Source organism: Coenobita brevimanus, chromosome 33 (genome assembly GCF_032717465.1).
Source record: "Coenobita brevimanus isolate Jiangsu-jjx chromosome 33, ASM3271746v2, whole genome shotgun sequence".
NCBI lineage: Eukaryota > Metazoa > Arthropoda > Malacostraca > Decapoda > Coenobitidae > Coenobita > Coenobita brevimanus.
Window position 1 is genome coordinate 40850742 of NC_136986.1, and position 17167 is coordinate 40867908.

Sequence of the window (17167 nt, forward strand, 5' to 3'; positions counted from 1 at the left end):
TTGGGTTGAAACTTTTGCATCTTCCCAATATACATCATTTCAATAAGTGGGTATGAGTCTTCCACTGAATAATTCATGGCACTGTGATATCGAGATACATTACTGTATATTGCAGTAAGGACAAAGTGGTTATTATCCTGTCTGAAAATAACACAGTGCTGTCCTAATGACCTGTACATGCCCTTTACTTAGTGCAGTTGTGTGGCTTCCCTTCAGTATTTAACTTCAGGACCCAAAGATTTTAATAATTTACTTCATTAATTACATCTTCATATAACATTCTACAGAACTCTTTGGACCCCTTATCACTGTGTAAGGAACTAATACATACTGAGTAATAAATAAAATGAATATTTTTCCCCATGTCAGACTCATGCTCACATGTTCCTGCCCCTTATGTACTGAATTTCATCCCCCTTAACTTGGAAAAGATTTTCCCTGATGCCGTGATTCCTCCCAGGAACATCCCCGACGGGATGGCTTTGGTAAAACAACCTCCAGGCCAACTTCTTGTTCATAGTTCACTTTCTTCTTCTCATGATGTACTGTTTAAGATTTGCAGTGTATTTACCTACCTCACCGGCAAAGTAAAACAATACTCTTGACTATATCCTTTCTATAGCACTTCATGACTAGCACCATGTTCTTGATTAATCTTGTTACAGCTCAGCATCCAATAAAAGATGGCAATTTTAGGCCAAGATAAAGTGGACTGTGTACTAGGATAAATATTGCTCTCCAGGAATATACCTGGCCCAAAGTGACTTCTCATTCCCTCTAAACAGTTTTTTTTTTTTACAAAGTACAAGATATCATTCTTAAGTTTAATTTCTGCCGCTTTTTCATCACAATTTTTCATAAGAACTCTTTGTAACACGATCCTGGTTCCTTTATATTTACACTTTCATCAGCAACCTTACACACGATTTCACTTCATCCCTCACTACACTATTACTAGCCTTTCCTCTCCCCATTCTCTCCCTAACCCACATCACCCTCTACTCTACCTCTACTTCCCTTAGCCCCCAGTATCCCCCTCTAACTCTACCCACAACTATTCTTCTGTCTACCCTAGGGTGTATCAACAGAGGCAGAGCGTGTGACGTCCTTATAGCACGGGCGACACACTGGGGCTGGGTGCTGACCGAGGTGGCCTGGAAGGATGGCCTTTTTGTCAATACAGCGAGTGCAGAACACCTCACCACATCGCCAACAGTGATGCTGCGGAAGAGAGAAGAGATAGTCTATACTGGAGTTAAGTAAAAATCACTGTACTTTAGGCAGATGAGCTTGACTTTCAGCCCTCCACAAATTAGTCCTGGCTCTGGGGGAGGGGGTCATCCTTGTACATCTCTCTGTTAGAACAGATATTTATATTGCTCTACATACTAAGGTCATTTAAAAAAAAAAAAAAAAAAAAAAAAAAAAAAAGTGGGTAACACCTCCAGATCAAGTACATTTTTTCTACAGTGCCCACTATCAGTTTTTGACTAATGGCTGCTGGGCTTAAATTTTGGAGTCTGTGTTTTCTGGAGTAAGTCACCATTAAGCCATTTTTCAGAGATAATTCTGGTATATTTTTCATTGCTCAGGTGTCAACTATAGGATTTTAGCACATTTGTGTTCCCATTGTCAAGGGTTTTAGGTACAAAATAACTAAAATGATTTCTTTACAGTATTTACCATAAAATGCATTCAGTCTGAAAGTGGCTTAGATTTCAAAATTGTTCCTAGTAGTGTGTGTTATACTTAGAGCCACCCAATTTGGCCTAAAATAATCTCATGTAGTACTCTTTCCATGATAATTTGCATAGCAATGGTTACTTTCACCCTATAGTCTGCAGGGGACCCAGTGTAAGGGTCACCCTTACCCCCAAATGAGCATTTTCATTATTTTCAGTGAACAACATAATCAGTGAATACTGGTAGCTTGTTTTCATGGTGTATATTTACACATCTTTGGAGCATGCTACTGATGTAAACTTTACAGAATTTCAGGTAATTACATAATTATGGGCAATTGAAAATTACCATTCTCAAAACTGACCTTTATATTCTCATAAATATTACCGTACTTCAAAGGAGTATGGATGGATGGGCTTTAATTTATGATGTTACTTTATAAGTGGGTGAGAACTGTATATAAGGTCATGATAGGGAGGCCTGAGAGATGAGAACACTGTAGTTGCTTTCAAATTTTCTGACCACATACAGGCAACCCCTGGTATCTGAATAACAGTTGCTCCTCACAACCACCACTGTGATATGTTTTTGGTGGTGTGGTCATAACTTCCATCAATATTCGGCTATGATTGTTCTGTTATTCCACATCATATACATATTGCTGGTATGGTGCTAATTTATGTGCCGACATATTACGACTATATATTATAATGCCAGGCTAAGGGATCACTGATGCCATATTCACTGTTCAACAGCTTCAGGAATATATAGGGGGGTGCTCACCATCCATTCACTCGATGTAGTGCTGCTCTCGTGTGTCTGCCCTTTCCTCTCTTCCATCCTCTTCTGTCTTTCTTTCCTTCATTCTTTCCTTTTCTTTCTGCCTGAGGGTGACTCTACATTAAGTGACAAGCCAAATGGTTTCCTGTACACCAGGAAACCATTTACTACACAGGGTGGTAACCATTTAACCAAATTTTGGCACCTGGTGGTTTAGTGGGTAATTATTGTGCTCCAGTCGGATTGAGCCAGTGAAGGTTTATATCTAATGGGTGGTTGGAGTTGATTGCTCATGTAATGCCACTCAGGGATGAGTGTGGCTGGTCACTCTCATCTTAAATGTCGAGACCAACTGCCTAGCCCGGGGCTCTTCTGCTCCTCATGGGGATTGGATGATGGATGGAAAAGGAACTGTACTTTTCTTTTTGTTGATTTGGAGAAGGCCTTTGACAGAGTCCCTAGAGAGGTGATGGAATGGGCAATGAGAAAGCTTGGGATCAAGGAGTGACTGGTTAGGGTGGTTATGGCTGTGTATGTGGGTGCTCGCACCCGGGTAAGGATGAATGGAGATTCGAGTTTTCCATGAATGTTGGTGTGCATCAGGGGTCGGTCTTGAGCCCCTTGCTGGTTATTATGGTACTTGAAGCCCTCTCACATGACTTCAGAAATGGAATCCCGTGGGAGATGTATGCTGATGATTTGATGTTGATTGCAGAGAAGGAAAGGAAGGCAGAGGAAAGGTTTTGGAAGTGGAGAGGTGGCATGGGGCACAAGGGCTTAAGAGTAAATGCAGATAAAAAAAAGATGATGGTATCTAGGGCTGGGGCGGTACTGTCAAAGAAGAGGGAACGTGACCATGTGTGATTTGTCATAAGGGCATGGGAAGTAATTCCATCTTGTGCAATGTTAGGGATAAGTGGGTGCACAATAGATGTATCAGAGGCAGACTGTGAGACAATGCTGATTTCATGTGTGTGGTGTGTTGGGGAGGTTGCTAGGCGTGAAAGGATTGAACTTGCTGGCAAGTCTCTTGACTGTGTGGAAGAGTTTTGTTATTTGGAAGACATTTTATGTGCTGGAGGTGGGGCTGGAGCTAGCTCTGTGGCTAAAGTGTCGAGTGGTTGGAAGAAGTTCAGGGAGCTGTTGCTTCTGACAATGAGAGGGCTATCCCTTCATGCTAAGGGATCTTTATATGCAGCATGTGTTAGGAGTAAACTGCTGTATGGTAGTGAGACCTGGGCAGTAAAGGAGGAGGATATTTGCATGCTCAAATGGACAGAAATGGCAATGCTTAGGTGGATGTGCAGTGGTCCCTGAGTGCGAGGCCTGCGGGGGGCTAGGTTTACGATGGAAGAGTAAGGTAGGATGGGAAAGGAGTGTATTGGTGTTGTGATGAGGAAAAGTAGCATGGGATGGTTTGGGCATGTGGAGAGGATGGGGGATGATAATTGGGTGTAGAAAATGATAAGTGTTTAATGTTGGGGGTAGGGTTGCAAGAGGTAGACTGAAAAAGACCTGGGACAATGTCACTGAGTGTGACCTCAGGAATAAGGTACTGAATAGGGAAGCTGCCAGAGATCAAGCAGCTTGGAGAGCTGCCATTAGGTGACCAGGGCTGATGCATGCAAGCATGTTGGAGCCTTCAAAAATGAAACAAATCAAAATGAACAAATGAAATGACTGGTATAAAGTCAGAGTTTGCTGTCTTTGGAGATTATTCAGTATTGCAGACCTGTTACTTCTATAGGATATATATATATATATATATATATATATATATATATATATATATATATATATATATATATTTCATATTTTCTTCTCAGGTTGGCCTCTCACCTTACTGTGCAATTGATTGTTTCACCATCATTGTCCCAACCTCTGCTGGGCTGGAAAACAGAGGGTCAGGATGATGGTGAAAAAACTGGTTTTTGCAAGGCCAAATCCCCAATTATTACTTGTAGTTGGGATGTGGATTAGGCTTCATGCAACTTTTGACATCACAAAGACATAAGAAATGGTGACAGGAGGAATAATCTCAGTTTGAGAGGGTTTAGTAGAGGATGCATTGCTTCACCTCTCACAAGGACTGAGTCCTAGTGTCTTGTTTACTGAATGTGCACTGGACAAAGCAAATGCATTCGCATATGAATCGGTATTTCTAAAGATTTGCTTCTCGACACGTACAGCACCTGGTGGTCATGGAGCCACCTTGCTTTGCCCCCTGTACTTCACTATATCAGCTATTTGAACCTTGCAACTGGAGCCTGCTTGATTTTCCATTCTTGCAGCTGACTGGCTGGTAGGAGGAGAACCAAATATTAACATGTGAGTAATCACAAATGATGACCCTATCTGGGAAAGAAATTTGAAACAGCAATATAACATACTAGGAGACACAGCTATACTCTAAACTCCACACTGATGCTCCCTTCATTTAGAGATTCCCGGGTTAATGACATCATTGTGCTGATGAAGATGCCTGAGTTTCCATATCATTTCTCGATCATGATATTCCCTGGTGTCTTTATGCCTAATACATTGTTCTATAAGCAGTATAAAGCAACCTAACATACAGTTGTTCCAGCCAGAAAAGTATAGTGCCAGTAGTGTTGTGTAACCCTAAGTCTACTAATACCAAGTCGGTTCACTTCCTTCTAAAACGGCTCCAAGCCCACATGGGGGGCGGAGCATCAGTGTGATGTCGACTGGCTCTGGCACGAAACACCAGCTCTGTTGACTCCTGACCATGATGGAGGGTGGATGTTTGCTCCACTACTCAGACCATGACACATTTTTTCGGTTCGGTGAAGTGAGGGAAGGGACTGAAATGTGTGATGGAAGGTGTAGGGGTGTGAGGGAAGCACTTCTTTCCCTGCTTCATTTTCCCTTGTTATAAATGTTTGAGTCTGCGGTTTTATACATTTTCTGTTACTTAAGCCAACTGACGTCACACACAAGCCACACCTCCCTGCGCCCTGATGGAAAGTGAACCGACTTGGTATTAGTAGACTTTGGTGTAACCATCATAATATGATGGTTACACCTAAGTCTACTAATACCATATTATATATATATATTTTATATAAGGTGGAAAAGTTTATTCTAGAGTCATAAATGGCCTTGAGTATTGTCACTATCATTCTCTTTCTCTGCATCCATATTTGAACAGCACATCAACTGACAGCAGATAGTTATACTCTCTGGAACTTGCCAACAGCAGCAAGCAGGATGTTAAAGGAACTATTAAATCCATTTTTCCTGCCAATGTTCTGCTCGGTTGCAACTTTCAGACTTAACAGAGATGTTTCCCCATAACCTATTGTTTGGTATATTAGGAACAATGGACATCATTTAATCAGCTAACCTCCTTGGTAATTACATAAGGCATTTTCATATTGACATTTTAGTATTTTATGGGTCTGTATTTCTATTAGAGGTGACAAAAATATTTTCGTTACCTCTAATACAAACTGTTCATTCTCTTGCTTACACCTCTGGAAGCTTGTTTTATATTTACCTATTCTAGTTACAGAATTTAATTTATTGCATAACTGGTAGATGATAAATGACAAAGGTAAATGGAGTTTAGAGTTTATTCTGACTGACTACAAAGGTCACACGAACTTCCACTCAGTGATGTCTATGGCTGAAACAACTGTATGTTAGGTTGCTTTGTTATGCTAACAGAACAATGTATTAAGCATAAAGACACCAGAGAGTGTCACAATTGATCAACAATTTGGAAATACAAACTTCTTCATTGGCATAATGTCATAAACCCAGGAATCTGTGAATGAGCGGGACCTTCAGTGTTGTTTAAAATTTGCCTGTTCCTTCCGATATCAGTTATATTACTGTTTCACATGCTACTTACTGCTTTCCCAGACTGTGGGTCATCATCTGGGATTAATATTCACCTGTTAATTGCAGCTACAGAGTTCTTGTAACAGTCAATCAACTTCAGAAATAGCTCATGTAAGTTCCATTAGCAAATGAATTCACTTTAGGACTAGGGTTTGTCAGCACAATTGCTATTTTTATACTGAAGGTAAAAAAATAATAATAATATTTTTAATATAACCACTTTGCTAATGCAATTACTGTAACGTTGGTGTCCATGATCATCGTAACTTGTTATTTCTGGCTCCAGTTTCCTTCTTACTCTATGAGGGAAGAAATCAGCAATCACATCGATTCACTGATGTGATTAACATCAATCTTCTGGTATCCCTCCCATTCATTCTCTGGAAACAAACATAAATTTTAGCATTACGTTAGACAATTGTAGCATGTGGTATTCATCAGAGGTTGCCACACTCAGTGTCTTCTTGATGATACCTACCACACCAAGTCGCCTTTACAAGAGTTTGGTATACTAAAAGTTAACACCTCACTTCTTGTACCAACACAAGTTATTGCATTACATATCAACAGTGTAGTGCAAGGGGGCAGCTTGATGATCCTTAAGTTACACAAGGTTACAGTGCATCTGTCTCCTCCCAACACAGTTCTGTTGATGAGTGTATTTTGGGGTAGGCTGAAAATTGGCAATAAAGCCGACAGCTCCTGCACAGAGATACTGACTCTTTGTCCCTGTTGACTCTTGAAAGGGTTATGCATCCTTAGTTCAATGAATCCTTGGCTTTTCACAGCCCCTTACAGTGGCCAGTGGAAGATAAATTTGCGTTACTATGGGACACCAGGAGGAGAGCTCTTTAAGTTCTCCTGTGATTGTGGAAGTGCAGTTCTGTTGTCGTCAGACTGATACAGGCCTAGGGTCCAGGGTTCTGACACAGGCCCAAATCTGTACTGGGCTGCATCCACTAAAACGGCTATATGCTCTGTCATGGTGGTGACCATCCACTGGAGATTATGAAGTAGACTAATGCCATGCTGACTCTTCATGTGGGGGCTTCTGATTTTAGTGCATCATACTTCACCAGAGTGACATGCAGAAACTGATTCAACCTTAGGCAAAGTGTAGAAACTCCATGTGTTAAAGACCAGCATGCTTTCATTCAGATCAAAGACGGTCCTGCTGGCTTGTATTGGGCAAGAGTAGTGGGTTGGAGTACCAGCTTTATGGTTGGCTGCCCAAAACAGGATGGACAGCAAGACCTTCCTGCTGAAGTTGCAGACTGGTGGCCCATCAGCATTACAAAAAGCTTGTCTACATGGTTTTGTAGTGTGCATAACTGTTAGTCAGGTTCAAAATTTCTTCATAATCCTGTGGTTATGTGGCACTTCCTGCATTGTACCTTGTGGTTTTTGTAGTGTGCATAACTGTTAGTCAGGTTCAAAATTTCTTCATAATCCTGTGGTTATGTGGCACTTCCTGCATTGTACCTTGTGGTTTAGTAGCAGAGGTTATCCAATTTTTACCTTTTATATGTAATAACTTTTGGTGGCCACCAGATTTTTTCGTGTCTATTTTTCTCCACATGCAGCAAACAGTATTATTACTCACTCATGGTAACACAGACCTGAGTCTACTGTAACTGTGTTGTTGTCTACTGGATGGAGATGTCCCCTCCTGCTCAGTATGGGTTGTAAAAGGGTGCCTACGGCTCAGTGCATCCTTCCTTGGTCAGCTCTTTTTACATTTGTCCTGAAAAGAGACCCAGGGGTGCACAGGGGAACAGATAATTAGGGGCAGGAGGCCTGTTTCTGGTGAACTCCCCTCAGTGATAAATTGAGCTTGGTCCACCTACATCTCCTGTGTCAATCGCTTGTTTGTTCCAGCACCTATTCTTGGTCCCCTGCCTGGATCATCTACAGCCAACGGTCTTCACCATAAGGGACCAAACCATTGCATGGTCCAATTCTCCCAAGGCTGGCATTGGACCTGATGACTTGCTTTGTGGTCTTGGTAAGCTAGCTGCTAAGGGGCAGCAGAGAGCACTGCCTTCCCTTGCACTGCTATTCCCATGGACTCCTACCGTCTCAGGCAACCTGTTGCACTTCTGCTGGAAATCCCCTCCCATGGTGTCAGCTGTTGTCCATGCCCCTGGTGCCTTCACGTGCCCGAGTCGAAGACTACCTATATGGCTGGCAAACAGCACACACATTCCAACGAGGCAACAAGTATCCTACCCATCGTCTACCCAAGTCCCCACCAAAAAGGAGCTGCAGTGGTGGTGAGGCTTGAGGTGTGTTCAGTGTCTGCTATCTTGGTTGCTTGGCTGCTGCAGTAAGATTGATCTCATGGACAAGGTGTTCCACCCTTGTAAGTGGGTCTTCTGGTGGTCATGATTTCACCTGCCACAGCTATCTTAAGGCAGGCATGTTGCTCCCCCAGCCTGTGGGTGTTCTTTCAAAAGATTCTCCCACACGCAAAGGGGGTTCTTATTAGTGCCAGGGATGCTAATGAAAGCATACACATCTGTGTCATCAAAGATTTGATCTACAAAGAAGTGTTGGTCATCCATCATGCAACCTCTGAACCAGACCTCAGGAAGTTTTTAATAAATTTTTTATTTTATTTTATTTTTAAAAACGAGTTCTTTTGGTACATAAAGGAGGACATTCTGCAGGAGCTGGCAGGCCAGGGGGTAGTGAAAGTTAAAAGGATATCTTTTGGTACATAAAGGAGGACGTTCTGGAGGTGCTGGCAGGCCACGGCCTAGTAAAAGTTAAAAGGATATCTTTTGGGAGGACGTTCTGGAGGTGCTGGCAGGCCAGGGATTAGTGAAAGTTAAAAGAATAAAGAACCTAAATAGGATCTGGACAGATTTACCGTCTCTGATTTTTATGTTTGGTCAGCTGATGTTGCTCGATGTCCTCGAGGCAGCTTACTACCATGTTTGGGTCAAGACCGACATGCCAAGGGCAAGCACGATCTTTGATATTGATGTTTGGTCAGCTGATGTTGCCCCATGTCCTTGAGGCAGCTTACTACCATGTTCGGGTCGAGACCGACGTGCCAGGGCCAAGGAAGTGTTTCTCTTTCCAGTGGCTTGGGTGGGTCAGCCTGTCCAGTTGTCAAAAATTGCCGGGCCACCCACAAGTGCATGTTGGCTGTGTTGATTGTCACGGTGAGACTGACTGCCCATACCCCCACCCTCTTGTGTGAATAGCAATGGTGCTGATCCAGTTTCAACAACCCTGTGTGGCTAGTACAAATTTGAGAATGAAGTTCTATCAGTCTTTAACTCGTGAGCTTCTTTCATTTGCAGTCAAAGGACAGGGTTAAGGGGCAGCTTCTCTGTCCCAGTGTCACCTCTGCTTCAGGTCTGTCACATGAACAAGAATTCCAGTGTTGCAGTAGAACAGATCACGTAGCTCCACTTGCCTCTCAAAGCACGTGTTTGCCACAAGGCATCCCGAACAGGGGGAGCCTCTGTGGCAGCAACAGCAGGGGTGTCACCTCCATGGGCAGATCACTTGTGAGTGGGGCTGCCTCCCCGTGTCCCTGAACACGGCCTGAATACTGCATCCACTGCTAGGGCAGGGACAGCTACAGCTGGATGCATATTGCCATTTTATGCAACCTCCAAGTTGACAGAGCTGACAAGATTCTGCCTCATCACAGAAATGAGGTTATCCATGTTAGGGCTACCAAGCGTAGATTGGCTGCACCACCGTCAGTCACCCATGCTTCACCACCTTGTGTTGAGAGGTGGCAGCTAGTTGTGTGTGAGATGAAGCAGCAGCAGCAGCAGCATGTTGCTGTTGCACCCCTCAGCTGCCAAAAAGCCAGCTGTTGGGTCCTGTAGTTCACCATCAGGGTGTTTCACTGAATGAAGAATGGGGCTGCCTCAAACCCAATGCCAGTACATTCCCGTTCCTACGGCGGAATTGTAGATGGCCAAGGGGTAACTGGGAAGAGCTTCAACCTCTCTTAGCCGAGACCCATACATTTTGTGTTTGTCTGCAGGAGACATTGTTGGAGGATTGGACATTTTCCCCACTTGGGATATGCTGGTATATTCGCTCCCTCACACCCTGCAGGTGGTCATCATGGCAGGTGTGCCATCTTCCCACCACTTTTCGTTCTCTCCTCGAGAAAGTGGCAGTTCAGCTGCACCTGGGGAGGAAATGCACAGTGCATAATGTGCAAAGTGCAGCCAAATACCATTGCCCTTTGAGATGATTTTGGTGGATTGTTTTGCCAGCTGCTCATTCTCCTTGGGGATTTGAACAAATTGCATCCATTCTTGGGGGATGCAATAATTTACTCATGTATCCAAACCAAGAAGGGAAAGTTGCTGGTGTCAGTGGTGGAGAATGGGAACTTGGTGTCCTCAACAGAGTGAGTCTTGCATACTTACAAGTACAGGCTGGCACCCTTTTTACCCCATCATCACTATGACTGCACTGGATTTTGTGAGGGATGCATTACCACTACCCAGGTTTACTGTACCTCCACATCATGGGTTCCTCACTGAGTTCTGGATTGGGAACTATTTTGAGACCTAGGTGTACTTCGTCAGTCACAGGTGGATTGTTTCGTAAGCTGTACTGTGTTTCACCTCTTTACTCATAACCATACAGGTGTGAGGGCATTTCCCAGAATGACAGCCTCCTCTCCTTGTAGACTTGTACTGCAGTGGAAGGGCAAGTGTGAAACTGCCTGCAAGACCTACAAAGCAATATACTCTCATTGCTGTGCATACGGGCAGAGCCAGTTTCACTCCTCTAATCATGTACAAGTGCTGAGAATCAGTGAGACTTCTGCATCAGATATTTGAAAAGTTGCTACTGCTTTTGCTAAATATTTCTATTCTGTTTCCGGGAGGGCTCCTTCAGCGCCACATTTTGCTGATCGTCTGCATCAATGTTGGGCAGGGGAGAAATAAGAACAGCCCTTGCTTCCTGCAAGGATAAGACAGGACATGATGATAGTCTGCATGCCATGATTCAACATGTAGGGGACGAGTCCTTGGCTTTTCTATTGACCTTGATCAACAGTCTGTGGGAGGAGGGGGTGATGCCAGCTAGCTGGCAGCTGACCATAATCCTCCCGATCTTTAAGTCAGGGAACGGTCAGCCCTTTCTGTGTGATTTCCTCCTAACCTCTCTGATGTCTGACATTTGCAGATTGTTGGTGATGGTGAATGTACGCCTTGTTTGACTGTTAGAGAAGGAGGTTTACTTTAACCCTTTGACCGCAACCTAGCATTTCTCGGTCATTCCCCTTGACACAGCCCAAGCCCCCTCAAAAATGAAACTGCTAATTATAAGCTTTGTTGCTACTTATCCAGTGGGAAATGACCATGAAGTTTCCGTTTTTTAGTGTGATGCACCTTTGTACGAGAAAACTGTCATTTTCTGAGAAAAAATATGAAAATAATTAATTTTTGCTATTATCTAATTTTGCATCTCTAGTGACTTGCACACACTTTGCTAAAATACATTTTAGAAGCATGATCATTCCTGAGAACCAACTTACCTTTCATTGTGTAGTAAGACCCATTATGAGGTACATCAGTCATAACCCTCACCATCATTTGGATTCATCTTGGGTGAAACAAAATGTGATAATCAGTCTGTTTTTAGTTGGGCAACCATGTGAATAACATGAACACTTACATGTTTTTTTTGTATGCCTTTTTAGTGTGGTACTCCCCAAAACAAGGTACTATACACAGTGGAGGGTTACCTGGACAGTTTTTTGTCGGCTGCGGACTGTAGTCGCCTGACGCATCATGAAGAATGATTAGTAAGGTGACCACAGTCGCCTCATGTGGCCAGAGGGTTGATATCCATCGTGTGGAGGACAAGATCCACTTCTTACTTGCCTTGAGTTGTTCACTTAGAGGCAGCACCATTTTTTTTTTTTTTTTTTTTTTCCCCCCCCCCTGGGAAAAGAGCATATGGCACTGCTTGATGTTGTGGCAGTTAACCCGTGGATTGCGAGCCACAGCTCAGGCTGGGTAGCCTTGTGTTGTAAATCACAGCTCAGGCTGTGCTGACTGTGCATCACCAGAAACAACTCGACCCCTATGCAAACTTACGCATGACGCTACATAAAGATGGAGAGAGATTTTTTCCTTTTCACTGTATGATGCCTTGGATGTTTATCTTCAAGTTTATATATATATATATATATATATATATTTTTTCAACTACTCCCATATGTAAAGTTATGCATGGCCCAACGCAAAGACGGAGAGAGAGAGAGAGAGAGAATTTTTCTTTTCACCAGATGATGCCCTGGATGTAAAAAAATAAAAAATTGCACACCTTGGCATGGGATTAAAAAAGGTTTTTGCACAATCAATTGGTTAATTCGGTCTCCATTGTTATCATAGTCTTTGGGGTCACTTACTTGTTTCTTTTCAGAACTTTCTGAGAAGTTTCAGACATTATTTGATGTCGCAATTAATGGTATAGTGGAGGTCAACCAGGAGTGATGTGCTTCCTCTCGGTAAATGACATCCTCGTCTTTAATACTGGTAGCACAGCACCAAGTGAAACTTACTGTGGATTGGGCTTTTACGTAGGCTTAGAAGCACGGTTTTAGATTTTCCCCCTATCTAAGACAGCGCAGTGCAATTCTACAGATACACGAGGTGCATCTGATTCAGATTTTCTTTTAAATGGCCAGATGATTGTCTTATGAGGAGGTGAGGCTTTTTAGCCCATTTAACTGTGGTCATAGTTGGGGTTCCACATTTCAAGCAGATTACGACTTCCTGCCTGAAAGTTTTGAATGTTTTAAAATTTCTGGTTCATAGTAGTTAGAGTGCTGGTAGATTTACTATTCTCCAGCAAGGTTTGTTGTTGTCCAAGGTGGAGTATGGTTGTGAGGTGTACTTCTCAGCTATCTCTGGCCAGTTACATGTATTGGACCATGTACATCACCACGCAAGTCTTCATTGGCTACAGGGGCATTTTGCACCTCCCTCATCCCAAGCCTTCTTTTGGATTGGGGTTTGGAGTTATGGCATAGGTCCCCACATAGAGATGGGCTAGTACAGAGTCTAGAGGCTTCCTGAGACACAAATACTATACTGTACTTGACTATCTGTTTCTGCTCAGCTCCCATGTTATGACTTCCGTCTGCAATTTCCTTACTTTTTTAGTTATAGGGCAAACGAAGTCAGTACTGACCTCAGCCTCCTGCTTACTCATACTCTAAGCTTGGGTATGGGGACATCCACCCTGGGTGTTACCTGAGGTCAGATTTTGTCAGTATGTCGTGACCCTTAAGGCTGTGGCATCAAATGTAATAGCACCAGTTTTTAGCTCATGCTGACCTCCATCCTGAGTCTGTCTCAGCTTTTACTCAGTCTGATGCTGGCAAAGGATTTGGCATTGTCTTCCCTGATTTTAGCTGAAGTGGATCTAGTACAGTAAATCGGCAAGCAAAATCCGATTCATATCAGTAATGGAAGGGAAAAATTATGTGATAATCGGAATCGGCTGAGAAGCGATGAAAAAAATGTTTGCTTTACTCAATGATTGTAGACTCCATTACTTATTCCTCCAGCATTTTAGGTGTAAACTAATGCTGTCTCGATGATTATTTTTCAACGATATGGTCTTCTTCCGCATTCTGTTGACTGTCTTCAGTGGTAAAATGCATTAAATAAAACATATGGAATGTATAGACTATATCACTATGGTTAGAATGAAGCTCAGCACCAGTACCTAGACAGCCGTCTTTTGTCAAGGAGCTGTGGCAGACAGGTAGGAACCTGCAAATCACACACACTGGCAGTCTCTCATGTAGGCTTAATGTTCACTGATGATGGTAGAAGAGCAGTAAACATTTATTTAATTCCCCCCCCCCCCCCCCAGTAAAATGTATTGATAGGAAATGTGACAGGAAGTGTTAGGAGAAACACACTGAGGTGGTTTGGCCATGTGGAGAGGATGGAGAGTGAGAGACTGATGAGGAGAGTATATGTGAATGTGGTGGAAGGGGGGTGGGGGGGGGGGGAGGCCAAGGATGAAATGGAGTGGAGAGGTATTTGAGAGGGGGGATGTGACCTGGGAGCAGGGCAGTGAAATGACGGGAGACAGGGTGACATGGAGATGATTTGTTTGTGGCTACCCTGCCCATGATGAGATGGAAAGATGGAGTGGAGAGGTATATGAGAGAGGGGGCTGTGAATTGGGAGCAGGTCAGTGAGATGGCAGGGGACAGGGCGACATGGAGGCGATTTGTTTGTGGCCACCCCTTACTTGATAAGGCGTCTTGCAAAAGATAGAAAGTGTATAGAATTAAATAGCATACACAACTTAATTATCGTTGCCTTTGAGATTAAGGAATTTAGAGCTAAATTTGGTCATTAATTGCAAATCTAATTTTGTTTAGGTAATGTAAAAAGTGCTGGTACTCTTATACCAAATTAATACATTAAACATCGAAACATAACAATTCCTTTAGTGATTTTATTTGAAGGAAGCTATAAAGTATCTGTACCCTACCATTATATTTAAAAATGTTATCAAGACACATTACTACTGATAATCCAAAGTATTGTCACTGGGCAAATAATAGGGAACATGTAGCACAGACTGTAGCTTTTGTGCTTCCCTAAAAGTATCCAACACTCAGTCATTAGACAAATAGTAAACATGTAACATTTAACTTTAAATCTAAGCCAACTCTTGGTAATTAAAGATGTATGAATTTTTGTAAACTTGGCATTACCCGAATAATAAAACACAGCATTTACACTTGAAAGTACCATTCAAAAAGTCATGGCTGGCCGGCCGTGAGCCATGAAATGACATTTTTACTAAAAAGTATGTAGCACTTTGATCATGAGCCAGCTTAAGTCAGGCAAGCCTAGAGTTAATGCACAGTGGAAAAAAATACATCCGCCATCATCATCCAGACCTTCTTTTCCACCCTAGGGTGGGGTGTATGTGCTATGTGTTCCCTATTATTTGCCCAGTGCCAACACTTTGCTTATGAGTAGTAATGTCATAATAACATTTTTAAATATAATGGTAGTGTACAGTTATCATTTTATAGCTTCCTTCAAATAAGTAAGCTAAAGGAATTATTATATTTCGATGTTTAATATATTAATAAGGTATATCGGTCTATATATTTATCTATCTATTGACAGACGCCTTAATCCTGTAAGGCATGGCCACAAACAATTGTCTCCACGTCACCCTGTCCCCCACCATTTCACTGCCCTGCTCCCAATTCACACCCCCCTCTCTCATATACCTCTCCACTCCATCCCTCCATCTCATCCTTGGCCTCCCCTTCCCTCTCCCCCCCCTCCACCTCACTCACATACACTCTCATTGTCAGTCTTTCACTCTCCATCCTCTCCACATGGCCAAACCATCTCAATGTGTTTCTCCTAACGCTTCCTATCACATCCACACCACAACGCTCCTTCACTTCCTCATTTGTCAGTCTGTCTCTCCATGTGACTCCACATGCTCCTCTAAAATAACTCATATATATATATATATATATATATATATATATATATAGGTAGCAGAAATTTTTTTTAAACAAAATCAGATCTGCAAATAATGACCAAATTTAGCACTAACTTCCTTAAACTCAAAGGCAGCGATAATTAAGTAGTGTACGTAATTTCATTCTACAGGTATACAGTTTACTGAAGATTAATAGAAAAAAAAAAGAAAATCTGGATTTCCGCTTACAGCTCTTGTACCATAGTAAGTGAACATTAAGCCTACATCATACCATCATCAGTGAACATTAAGCCTACATGAGAGACTGCCAGTATGTGTGTGTGTGTGATTTGCAGGTTCCTACCTGTCTGCCACAGCTCCTTGACAAAAGACGGCTGTCTAGGTACTGGTGCTGAGCTTCATTCTAACCATAGTGATATATTATAGTCTATACATTCCATACGTTTTACTTAATGCATTTTACCACTGAAGACAGTCAACAGAATCCGGAAGAAGACCATATCATTGAAAAATAATCATCGAGACAGCATTAGTTTACACCTAAAATGGTGGAGGAATAAGTAATGGAGTCTACGATCATTGAGTAAAACAAACATATTTTCATCGCTTCTCAGCCGATTTCGATTATCACAATTTTTCCCTTCCATTACTGATATGAATCCGATTTAGCTTGCCGATTTACTGCACTAGATCCACTTCAGCTAAAATCAGGGAAGACAATGCCAACTCCTTTGCCAGCATCAGACTGAGTAAAAGCTGAGACAGACTCAGGATGGAGGTCAGCATGAGCTAAAAACTGGTGCATATTACATTTGATGCCACAGCCTTAAGGGTCACGACTTACTGACAAACTCTGACCTCAGGTAACACCCAGGGTGGATGTCCCCATACCCAAGCTTAGAGTATAAGTAAGCAGGAGGCTGAGGTCAGTACTGACTTTGTTTGCCCTATAACTAAAGTAAGGAAATTGCAGACGGAAGTCATAACATGGGAGCTGAGCAGAAATAGACAGTCAAGTACAGTATAGTATTTGTGTCTCTGGAGGCCTCTAGACTCTGTACTAGTCCATCTCTATGTGGGGACCTATGCCATAACTTCAAACCCCAATCCAACAGAAGGCTTGGGATGAGGGAGGTGCAAAATGCCCCTGTAGCCAATGAAGACTTGCATGGTGATGTACATGGTCCAAGACATGTAACTGGCCAGAGATAGCTGAGAAGTACACCTCACAACTATACTCCACCTTGGACAACAACAAACCTTGTTGGAGAATAGTAAATCTACCAGCACTCTAACTACTATGAACCAGAAATTTTAAAACATTCAAAACTTTCAGGAAGGA

At 42.5% G+C, this 17167-nt stretch overlaps 1 protein-coding gene across 2 annotated transcripts in view; it reads right to left on the bottom strand.

Annotated features, from left to right (window-relative positions):
- Positions 1-902: 902 nt before the first annotated feature.
- Mtmr6 (Myotubularin related protein 6) overlaps positions 903-17167 on the bottom strand; it is an 88634-nt gene continuing 72369 nt past the window's right edge. For both annotated transcript variants that reach the window (XM_080269432.1, XM_080269433.1), the window contains exon 14: positions 903-1221. In XM_080269432.1, coding sequence (XP_080125558.1) covers positions 1072-1221 — 150 coding nt within the window. In that variant the 3' untranslated portion in view covers positions 903-1071. The remainder of the gene's footprint in view (positions 1222-17167) is intronic.